The sequence below is a fragment of the Alligator sinensis genome, unplaced genomic scaffold (assembly GCF_000455745.1).
Source record: "Alligator sinensis unplaced genomic scaffold, ASM45574v1 scaffold1423_1, whole genome shotgun sequence".
Classification (NCBI taxonomy): domain Eukaryota; kingdom Metazoa; phylum Chordata; order Crocodylia; family Alligatoridae; genus Alligator; species Alligator sinensis.
Genome location: NW_005842621.1, coordinates 639,411 through 651,456, shown reverse-complemented (window position 1 = coordinate 651,456; position 12,046 = coordinate 639,411). Strand labels below are relative to the sequence as shown.

At 44.6% G+C, this 12,046-nt stretch overlaps 1 protein-coding gene across 1 annotated transcript in view; it reads left to right on the top strand.

The window, feature by feature from the left end:
* The window catches only part of AAGAB (alpha and gamma adaptin binding protein), a 27,419-nt gene that overhangs the window by 991 nt on the left and 14,382 nt on the right, over window positions 1-12,046 (top strand). The window contains exons 2-4 of the mRNA XM_025215091.1: window positions 8,704-8,894; window positions 10,118-10,214; window positions 11,020-11,109. Of these exons, the coding sequence (XP_025070876.1) occupies window positions 8,704-8,894; window positions 10,118-10,214; window positions 11,020-11,109 (378 nt within the window). The remainder of the gene's footprint in view (window positions 1-8,703; window positions 8,895-10,117; window positions 10,215-11,019; window positions 11,110-12,046) is intronic.

The window sequence follows — 12,046 nt, the reverse complement described above, 5'->3', positions numbered from 1 at the left end:
CACATCTGAAATGGTCCACAGAGCCTCACGTACAGCAGCCGCGTGCACTTAAGCCAAGGTCCGCTCCATCAAATCGACTGATTGCCTTGAGAGTCGTGACCTAAAACCTGTGTGTGAACACAGGGCCTGGAGAAAGTGGAAGGAAATCTTCCTTGCTGGCGAGCAGGGTGTGAGGAAGTGGCGATAATTTTATTCTGTTTCCTTAGACCAGTGGGTCTCAACCTCTTTAGACCACGGACTGGCAGACTGCAGCCCGGAAGTGACCACGGACCAGCAAACTGCAGTCTGGAAGTCCCTTTTATACTCGATAAGAAAAACGGGTTGGCTACTGATCAGCAGTACGCCGGTCACTTCCCGACTTCCGGTCCAGCAGCCAACCCTTCAAAGCCTGGTACCAGGCCGCAGTCCGGCCGTAGGGAACCTCTGCCACAGACTCTCACAGTGTCATGCTCTAAAATGTCCTGGGGAAACTGAAAGAGCAATATTGAGCTAGGAAACCAAGATCAAGATCCCTTGGTGAGGCTGTGCAAGTCTGATAGTTTTAAGTGACACACACGTTGGATTTGAAACGTTTTAGTAGTTAAGTTCTTGGAAGCGTTCAGGTTTCCATTGACAAAGCGGGTTCTTACCTTGCATCAGTTACCCATCGCATTAGCTTGTCTCTGGGAAACAAGGCAGCTGGAAGAGAATAGCCCCATTAACTTGATTAAGATGGTGACATATATTTAAAAAAAAATGGAATCATTGACATGGAAATGAAAGCAAATTGCATCCAACCCTGCCAAGGTATTGGACTCACCAGTTCACACGATTGGAGGATGGCTTGATCAGAGCTAGTTGGATACACCTCAGTCCAGATCAGACTAGGAGGATGATGGTGATTATGAGGTAAGTTTAGATGGTATCTGCAGAACTTGGGCCTTTTCTGCCTGAGAGAGTTGTACCAGCTCTGCCTGAATATGGGTGTTAACTGATTTTAGTTGAATCGGTGCAGTTTGTCTCCTGTCCTGGAGGGAGGAAGAGGAAGCTTTTTATTAGCCTTGCTGAGCAGGTGCCCTGACCATTTCTAATGTGCGTAATTGAGATGTCCTGTTAGCTCTTACATTGCTCATTGAAATGCCCACAATAGTTGTATGTGGTGGTTTATTTTGTTTCGATCTGTGCTTCTCTTCCTGATGCAGGGGCCTTGTCCCTGTTGCCCATGCCTTTGTCACCTCAAAATTGGATTACTGCACGCATGCCCTTTGTAGGGCTGCATATCACAGATTCACAGAAGTTTAGGGCTGAAAGGGACCTCGTGAGATCATTGCGTCCATCCACCCTGCTCTGGGCCGGAAAGACTGCTGGGGTCAAATAACCCCAGCAAGGTGTGCGTCCCATCTCCTTTTGAAGATCTCCAGGGTAGGTGCCTGCACCACCCCTGCTGGGAGTGTATTGCAGAGTCTGGTCACATGAACCATGAAGAAGATTTTCCTTATATCGAGGCTGAAACCTTCTTTTAGGAGTTTATGACAATTGCTCCTGGTCGTCTTCCCCTGGGGTGCTTTGGTGAATAGTTGTTCACTTAGCCCCTGATACTCTCCCCTGATATATTGGTAAGCTGCTGCCAAATCCCCCCAGAGTTGTCTTTCTTTTCTAGGCTGAACAGTCCCATATGTCAGCCTTTCCTTGTTGGGCTTGCTCTTCAGGCCTCTGATCATGAGTGGCTCTTCTGTGGACTCTCTTGAGCTTCTCCACATCCTTCTAGAAGCATGACACCCTCTTATCAAGACTTCTTACCTTCACCTGAAGCAGAGTGAGGGCTCTCTGATTTATGGACGAGACTCCTCCCACCATGGGCACAATTGTGCATCAACTGCTAACACATACCTGGGAAGAAGCCACGGTTGTAACTGAAACTGTCCCAGGCTACCCCTTCTCCTGTGCTATACTGCTATAACTAAAGTCAGCTCAGGTGCTTAAGATCAAGACTGTTCGGTGTGGGGGGAAAAAAAAAAGAGCTGCTCAGCAAGTTGTTCCTTGTGAAAAGATATTTTGAAATTCACTTGGCATCTGAGGACAAGTCTAGCACCTGATCTCCCAGGCTCATGGCAAAGGTTTTCCTCACACTTCCAGGGGGAGTATGGCTTGAGAACTGAAGACTATTATGGATGTGACAGGCTTTTGTTAGCCTATTTCCTGAAATACATGTTAAAGCAATTTGTAGATGCAATGAGCAGTCCTTGGTATTTTGCTTCTTTAATATATAGTGGGTGCCAAAAGCTAGTACAGACACCGAAAGCTTATGAAATCGCCGCTCCCAACACAATCGACTGACCTCCAGCAGTCTGGAAATCTTGCTTGAAAAAGCAAGTAGCACTTTGTACAGCTGGCCTGACGTTTGGCGAGTCTCATTCAGAAGTGAGACTCAAAGTGGTGGGAACTGTGCTAAACATACAGAACAGTGGCTTTTATTCCACATGTACTTTGCAGGGGTATTTCTTGTGGTTGTAATCCACCAGGTGGCTCTCATGACACGGAAAGAGATCAGTAGCATACCTACCAGACCAGAGGAGACCGGGTGCTTCTATTTTTCACGGAGGCCTACTTGAAGTTTTATTAGCATTCAGGACATAACAGATGCTTTAGTATTTAGGGTAAAGCTGCAACAACGAGGAACCGCAGCGATTTATTTTTCTTTTTTTGGATTGTTACCGATCCAGTAAGTGTTCGCATAGCAGCAGCAGTGCCTGTGCATTGGCTGTCTCTCTCATAAAGCAATAACTAGTAAAGGCAAACAGAGAGCACCTCAGCTCGACAGGCTTTCTTTTATTTAAAATGGGCACATTCAATTGGTTTTTAGAGGTTCAAGCTTCCAGATTCCAAAGATGCTTCTGACAAATCACCATAGGTGTTGGTCATAGTGCAGCTGTTATTAGTGCTGTGGTTGGGAGCGGGTGGGTGATGCCAAGGTGGAAGGAGGGTAGCCACAAAACTTGGTTAGGAAATTTAATTCATTGGTGCAGAGGTAGTGTCTGGAAAAATCCATTGATCTGGAAGTCATATCTTGTGGTCTGATAAGATACTGCAGTACCCTGGCAAGTCTTAGAACAGTGAATTTATAAACACAGAGATGCTATAATTTAGATCTATTTAAGCAGTTCCTGGAAAATAAGGAGGAGTGTAAAACCTCGATGGCAAATAACTTCTTTAATGAAGCTCCAGTATTCTCCTCCCTCAGGAGGAGGTTGTCTCTTCTTAGACAAAACCAGTAACTCCGTGTGTCAGTCTGTCCAAGCCTCCATTGGTAAAGTAGGAGTCCCAGATTTATAATTAAGGGATTTATGCATTAACAAGTACATTCTGATTACGGTTTTCATGCCGTCATCACTTCCAAGTCCTACATAATTTGAAAGTGTGATATTTTCACTTTTAGACAACTATTTGAAAGCAAGGATCATAAACTTCAAACAAGTAGGTGCTGTTGATCTGCCTAGTGCCAACTTAAAGGCCACTGAGATGAGGTTGCCACTGTATTTGGTAGGGGTGCAGTGATAAAGACCTTTTTGGCTGATACCAATGGCCAATTATTAGCCAACCATAATCAGTCGATACTGATATGCAGCCCAGCATCCGGCTGGTAAGTCTGTGGGGGGGAAGGGGTGTGAGGGCAGATCAAGGGCCCCATGCTGAGGGAGGGAATGGGGTGGGGCAGGGTGCAGAATGGAGCCATGGGCGGTTTGTCCAGGGATGTGGGGTGGGGGCCTGCTGTGCACACCCCTGGAGGAGGCATGGGGGGGCATGTGCCCCCTGGATTTGTGCACAGGACTAGGGCAGGCTGCCTGCTATAAGCTTCCTTGCAGGGGGGCCTGGGCCAGGGCTGCTCTTGGGGCAGATGGGGTGGGGCAGGTGGCAGTGGTGCTGGGAGGGGGGGCTACAGGGAATTTTGGGGTGGCTGTAGTCCCGCCCCCCTTCCACCACTGGTGCTACCCACTCAGCGCACAGCCCCAGTTAGCTCCCCTGCTGGGAAGAAGCCGGCAGCCCCGAGCCCACTGTGGGCAGCCTGCCCTCGCCCCATGTACAAATTCTGGGGGCACATGCCTCCCACATGCCTCCCCGGGGGTGCACGCCACAGTGGGGGTGCTTCCCCTCGCCTCCTGGATGAGCTGCCTGCAGCTCTGTCTTGCATCCTGCCCCTCCTCCCACTTTCTCCCGCACCATGGGGGCCTTGATCTGCCCCCCCGACTTACCACCCAGATGCTGCTCTCCATGCTCCCCAGCTGCATTCTTAGCCGCATCCATACTGTGGCTGCGTGCATGCACGCGGCATTTATTGGTGACCTTATCAGCCACATCGGCCAAAAAAAGCCGCTTGCCAATAACGTCAATTCTCCTTTTATTGGTGCCGATACAATAAGGACTGATATATCGGTGCACCTCTAGTATTTGAAGTGGCAGAAATGCCAGCTAGTAAATCAGAAGGCTGTCCCAGTCTAGGATATTATGACTGGAAGGTAAGATGCCTTTCCAAAAGTTTCAGCCCTTGGTTGCTTGCAAGAAACTGGGTCTCAAAGTAACTAGGACTTGAACCATTAAAAATGCCATGCTCTTTAGAAAGGTTTTAGCATCCATGCAGTCTGCCGCCTCCTGTATTGTTTCTCAGAGCAGAGATAGGTTAACCTTGAAATAGTGTTAAAGAAATGCAGTGTTGCATGCCTATGACACAGTGAGTGGGGTCCCACTCAGTCTAGTGTCCCGCTCCTGCTCTACGAGGAGGCAAGCTCATGTCTGTGGTAGGCCTGTGCAGTGCTGTGGCCAAGGAGTGAGTCAATGGGTTTTCTAGGCTCTTTGGATGTCAAACCACCGACACTTGCATTCGCTGGGAAGATCAGAGATTCAAATGAGTAATTCCTTAGAGATAAATTTAACAAGCCACATGCTCTGCTCATTATCAAGTTTCTAAAATAATGTTTTTTGGCTCAATACAAGCAGGATTAGAACAGTTCCCATTAGGAGATGCTCCTTTTGAACGGGGTTCAGGAAGCTCACGTTACAGTTGAATTCATTTCTGTGTTTGAATTCAAACCTCTATTTTGGGAAGAAACTCCTGGAATTCTAATACGGTATGTACAATATATGAGACCGGTTTCAAGGTGGAGTAGCCTTTGGACAACTTAGCTTGTCTAGACACGGTTTATTTTAGTATCATTGGACTGCCTTTGCTTGCATGGCAGAAACAGAAGGCAAAAAACATTTGATTAGTACAGTTAGTGCCTTTTAGCAAAGAACAACAAGTCTACAGAAGCAGCTGAAAAATAAAAGTATCCAAACTGCCTTTCAGTTTGCTAGTAAGATGGGCACAACGGTATTTGAGCAATTTAAGTACCACAAACCTTCAATTGCTTTAGCACGAAGTTGCATACGTGTAACTGGAGACGGGTCATAGCTCTCTCTCAGGCTTCTGCAGTAGGAGTTGAATTTATTAGAGATTTGTTTTAACTCCACGTGCTGGGGAAGAGAGTCCATGTTAACTGGTCAGATCACTTGGTTGGGAGGAAAGGTGGCTTTCTAGGCAGGAAGAGAACAGAATCCAATAGACGAGCCATGGGTGAGACAACACTATACGCTTCTAGAGTCTTTGCAATACTTTTAGAGGCTTAGTCTTTGCTCATGCCAATTTTGCCTCTGTTTGGTAAACATTTTAAATGCCTTATGAAAGGAACCAGCATAAAAGGTGTCTTATATTAGGCTTTAGGGATGGAGTGCTTGCTCTCTTTCTTTTCTTTTTTTTTTTTTTAAGGATTTCTCTTTTGCAGTCATATTTACAACTTACTTTGTTGCCTAATTAAAGAGCGAGCCCTTTCCTCCCCCCTGACACACTTTCATTCCTCACCCTGTTTTCTTCTCTTTGGTCCTCAAACTAAGTTTTGATTGTGACTATAATAATTTCCATGACAACAGACTGCTATAAACAGTGTTATGGCCAGGAGGGAGGAGCTGGGCAAAAAAAAAAAAAATTGTGCTCTTGGAGACATGCATCTTCAGTAGCAAAGGGGGTTACACAAATAAGCAAATACTCTTCAGAAAGTGGATGCAGATAACTTTGCATAAGTCAGTAGGGGCTCCTATACGATAAGGAATAGATACCTTCCTCCAGCACTGGCCAGCCGTTTGGAGGAGCAAGCTCTGAGCTCCCTTTCACAGCCCTGATTGCAAAACTGCCACAAGATACTTGTGTGGTATTCAAGAACCTCAAATACTTTGGTGTTTCTGGGCTAGTAGAATACATACCTTTATATTCTGCCGGCACTTGAAACGGTATGCTAAGTACACTGGCCCTGCAGAGAAAGAAATTGAGTTTGTATATTTGGAAATGCATTATTAAAAAATACTTTCTTGCTTGTTTAATAGGTAAGTTGCCAGAATCCCTGAATTTTTCCCGTAACTAACTTGGAAACTACCTTGTCTCTGAAACAGAATCAGAAGGCCAACTTATTGGCCTTGTTAGCAATTTATATGCAAGCTGTTTAAACAGTATGCAGGCAATTGTTATATTATACCCCAGAACTTAATTACTTAATTAGTTTTGGGGGGTATCAAACTAATGTAAACAGAGACTGATATGCCAAACTCCCACTAAACAGCAGAAGGAAATACTGGTTTTGGTAGAAAGATTTTTTTTTTTAACCCGTTTCTTTAATTCTGCTGTGTAATTTGGATTTTGGAAGGCTTGAGTGGTCACCCTGCACAGAAGGAGGAGATTTCTGGCAACTCTAAAATTACGGATGACCTAAAGATGCTTAGAATTGAAAACATTCAAAAGCTGGAATTTAGACCAAACTGAAAAAGCAGTCCTTGCCCGCCTGCCCAGACAAGAGGTTTAGGCATTTGCTTCCGAGAACCTAATGACATACCGCAGTCATGGAGCACAAGACAGGAAATGCTATTGGTAGGTGGCTATAATACCATCAGACGTTGCAGCTAAATACGAAGTCCTGCACGCAGTTCGTGGCAGCAAACTATTGGAAGAATGTCCTCCGATGCTGTGATGATTACAAAAGCATCAGCTACCAGGCAATATCATCCAGGATTTTACACAGTTCTTTAAAGCTAAAAAGCTTGTAAGGATTACATAATAATCCAGATTATTTGGGTTAAATGTAGTGGAAGCGGTTTGTGCATTTACATGAATATAAATTGCAGAGTAACACTTGTCTAGGAGGAGCGGCGTGGTCTCGGCTAATTTGACTGGGAGTTTTTGTGAATTCTTTCACTGCTTTTATCTTGTTGCCCCAGTGTGGCATGAGGATTTTCATCTAGCGGGACTGTATGTCCATTAAATTAAAAACAGTCAGTTCATTCTCATGAGGGAAAAGTGATGGTTCAGAAAAGATACCACCAGCTATACGCAAGATGGAATTGTCTGGAGGATCTGTCATCTTGTAAAACCTACCTATAGGGAGAGTAGGACCAAGAGAAGATGGGCGCATATAAGTGGACCACTCCTCCCAGTCCTCCAGCACTTGGTTTTCACAGAGCCTTGCCAGCGAGGCAGGCTCCCCTACTAGTGCCTGAACTCCTTCCCCACACTTTTTGTAATGAGGGTTCAGTCCAGTTCTTTGGTGAGGATACCAGCTCTTTTCAAGGGGGCTAAGGGGAGATAAGGTAATGAAGTGCTTAAGTCCTTCGAAAGGCAGCATATTCCACCTACAATCCTAGTACCCCAAGCAGCAGCTCTTCTGACCTTCACATTACTTCATTCCATCCAGGACGAGCACACACCAACTGCTGCAGCTTCCTTAGCCTGACGAAGGGTTTTTGAACCCGAAAGCTTGCTTAATAACTATTCTCCAACCATTTGGGTTGGTCTAATAAAAGATATCAAATTCACCCAAGGAACCTTGTCACATTGCTTGATGCACTTTTAAACTGTTTTTGTGAGTCTATCCAATTGGAAGCCGGCTAGCCTGGCTGTTTCAAGTGCTGCTACTATAGATTAAGAAGCAACTCCATTGTGGGGCTGTTGGGCTATGAAGGAGCCTCTGCTTTACTTCAATAATCTTTAAGAGCCAAGTAGTGGTGTATTTAATACTAGTGCTACTTGGTGTTTTGCATTGCAGCTCTCCTTAAACTCCCCAGAGCAGCTGTACAGCTCTGATACATTCCTCCTTCGTCAGAGTTTAGGAGTTTGGTCCTGGTTCACCGTAGCTTTTGATGGTGTCACTAGGAATGGAAAAGTGGTCCACACCTGCGCAGCCTGTCAAGGCAGCTAGGAGGGAATATGAACTCAATAGTGATCCCAGCCTGGTCAACATAACTCAAAGGGAAGCGCTTAATTATCTAGGCAAGCCTGCAGGCGGGTGGCCCAGTGCCAAGGATTCCCCTCTTGCCAAACCCAGTTACTTGAAGAAGCATAACACAAGCAAACCTGGCATCTCTCCTATTTTAGCCCCCTTACTCTCCACAAAACATCTTCAGTGACTAGGCGCATGTGCAGTGATGGGCAAATGCTGCAAAGCTTCTTTGAGGTTATAATAGCCAACAAACATGTAATTAAAAGAAATATTAGTCCACTGGTCTAGGATGAGCTAAAGAACTGAGAAATAGTAAGTCATCAGCACTGAAGAGAGAATCTTATTGTGCTGAAGGTGGCTCTGTTTCTACCATCTAGCTAAGTTTTTTGTGTACTTTTGACATTGGTTTTGTTCTCCAATTTTTCTACAGGTATCATAGGAACAGAAGACCTGACTGTGGAAGTGCCTGCCAATGGAGGAGTGAGATTTTACCCCTGGACCATAGATAATAAATACTACTCTGCTGATATCCATCTTTGTGTGGTACCAAACAAGTTCCTGGTGACAGCAGAAATTGCAGAATCTGTCCAGGCATTTGTGGTTTACTTTGACAGCACAATAGTAAGAGTTTTTTGTTTCTTTATATTATCTTTTATATAACCATCACTCTGACGTCAGCCTTGCGTGTTCTGGGGCCGGCGTGCTCTAGGGTGAATCCATTAGGGTCACGTAGGGCTATGTTATATTGTGCTGGCTGACAGTGTCCCTAAGGTGCTAGTATGGCAGCCATGGAAGTCACAGTCCCTTTCCCCACGTTCTTGTTCTACTTGTTAGAGAGAGAGGTAGCATAAAATCTGCTACTCGGAGTGTTTCATTAGATATCCCTGCTCCACAACGGCATTGGTTGACAGTGTCCCTAAGGTGCTAGTATGGCAGCCATGGAAGTCACAGTCCCTTTCCCCACGTTCTTGTTCTACTTGTTAGAGAGAGAGAGGTAGCATAAAATCTTCTACTCAGAGTATTTCATTAGATATCCCTGCTCCACAATGGCATTGGTCCTACAGCCAGTTAGGCTGGCTTTCGTATTGCATGGAATTAACTTTGCAAAGTTACTGTAGCAAAGAAAAATACCCAGGTAGATACGGTTAAGGACTTGTTCCACCTCCTAAGTTAAAATGAGACTTCTCCCAATGTGGTTGGGTTCTTCAGACCTGTCTTCCAGTACAATTGAAGAAATCTCCAGATAACCCTCACCTCTCAGGGAATGGGGGTGAAAACAAAGAGAAAAAATGGCACCACATTCTCAAAAAGAAAAATTGGCACAGACCTGCCTCCCTCTCCCCTTGGGCAGCACCTTTAGTACAGTAAGATGAAATACAGCAAAATCTGTTCCCTCCTCCTATCTTCCCTTCTTCAATAAGGTGTAAACATCACATTATAGCAACTCAGATATATTTAAGAGTTTCTAGGGGGAAAAAACAAACCCACTTCATACTTGAATCTAGGATTGCAGTTATAACCAAAACATGCAGATGAAGTCCCAGTTCCCAACAAGCACTATTCGTTCAGCTGTGGGCTAGAAATAGGATATTACCTAGTCTCATTCTCCTGTATTAAAGCTAAATTATGTCCCAAACCATTCAGTAAAGGTAAAGTTGATCTTGCTGTCTCCATTCTCACACCTCTCCGCATGTGCCGCACATCTGAGACCGTTCCTGTTGGAACCTTAACTTTGGTTCCTGCCCTTGACTCCCAGACGGGCAACATGAGCCATTCACTCTCTAAGTCATTTCAAGTTGCAAAATTCTTTAGAATGTATAAATACTAGAACTTTCCTCCTCCAGAAATCTGGTCTTGATAGTGTCTCAACGTGGCTTTCCCTCACGGAAGAATGGTTACCAGAGGTTATGATCTTGGTCTGTGACAGAGTATCTGAAAATGGTAAGGGTCTTAAATTCAAGGGAATTCAATCTGGATTGAAAAAAAAGTTACCTTTGTATAATATGTTTTCTTGGCAAAATTAGTACAGCGGTCTCTCTCAAGAAAGTAGACGAATCATAGACTCTATTTGGTCAAGTACATGGGGCAGTCTTTCTTCATTTGTAGGCTGATGTGCACAGGCCAAGAGGCACGCAGTATGCTTCATCTCTCCAATTCCCAGTGGTCGAGTGTGCGTTGCAATCCCACCAGCAGATTTGGCAAGGCATGAAGTAAATTTTCCCACTTGGGTAGTCCTTTGGGGCCAAAGCTGAAGCATCTCGGTGGGGGATGAGGGTTATTCATGGTCTAACTAATGTGAAGGGTAGTCGGCCTCTTTTAGTCTATTGAATGAATCCACATGTTTGCATCGGGTATTAATAGAAGTTTGGTTCCTGTGTTGGCATGCCTCGTGCAAAAGCAAATGTTTAAAATCCTGGGCTGACCTTGTAACAGCGTAGACTCAAGTTGTCTTGTAGCTTTTATTTTGCATCCATTTCAGCACAAACGGCAAAAAAGAAAAAAGGTATGGTTTTTAGGGAACAAAAACACTAATCCAAAATATGATGCAACTTACTTTTTGGGTTGTTTGAATCTATTGTTATATTAGATACAGCCAGACTATTTCTGTACGTCCTTTGTTCCCATTCAGTTTAGAATAAGGGAACAGCTCTGGGGGAATAAAGAAAAGAGCAGAAGACTGAACTGATAGTAGTGCCAGGGTAAAAAACTGGATTTTCACAAAGCAGCTTTTGTTTCACAACTGTAGGTGTGAGCAGACAAAAAGCTCAGGAGTGGTGCATCAAACATGGCTTTGAGCTGGTGGAACTCAGTCCGGAGGAGTTGCCTGATGAAGACGGTAAATTTACCACTGCTTTATTTTTTTAAGAGCAAGTAACATGCAACACATCCACTTCGGAGCACCTGCAAGGGGCGTACAGATTTATTTTAGTATGTGGTTGATCTGAAGGATTCTCCATGTTGGTGGTGCTTAGCATTAAATTGTTAAAAGTCAAGATTACTTTGTCTAAGACGCTCTGTTTATCTCTTCCCAAATACAGGCGCTGTTTACATAGGCCCTACATAAAAACGGTGTACTTTGCTCCTCCTTTTTGACTCAACTCCCAGTGACACGCTGATGTAGCTGGCAGTAATAGATAAAAACAAACACTTATACTCGGTTTCAAAGAAGCCATTCCAAAACGGAGGAGTAGGTAAAAGGAGAGAAAGTGAAGGGCAGGAATTTTTTTTTTTTTTTTAGATCTTTGTGGACTGTTGGGTGCCAGAGCATAGATACCAAGATTACTCACAAGGTAACCTGAGAACATGAGCTGGTTAAAAGAGCCATTGTTTTTTAGTGGTGTGCACAGTTGTGCAGGAAGCCAACTATGGTTTCTTGTCTGACTGCGTGCCCAAAGCTTAAAGCTGCGAAGCAAAACCAGTTTTGCACTTGGGCCCCAGTAAGTGACAGTGAATAGGAGATGCATTGCATGCTTGAAGCATGTTGCTTTTTTTTCCCCCCTGAAAATTGACTCTACCCTTCTTGACACCTGCTGAAGCCAAGAATTCTCAACCTTTTTAGGCTCAAGGCATCCCTCAGAAAATGCCAACTCTTAATTTTCACTTGTTTTTTTTGACCACAGAAAATTAATAGAGCAATTGTTCTGTTGCAAAGAACTCAAAGACCAGAGCAGGGCAGAATGGTTTTAATGCTATTCATAGATTCATAGATGTTAGGGTCGGAAGGGACCTCAATAGATCATCGAGTCCGACCCCCTGCATAGGCAGGAAAGAGT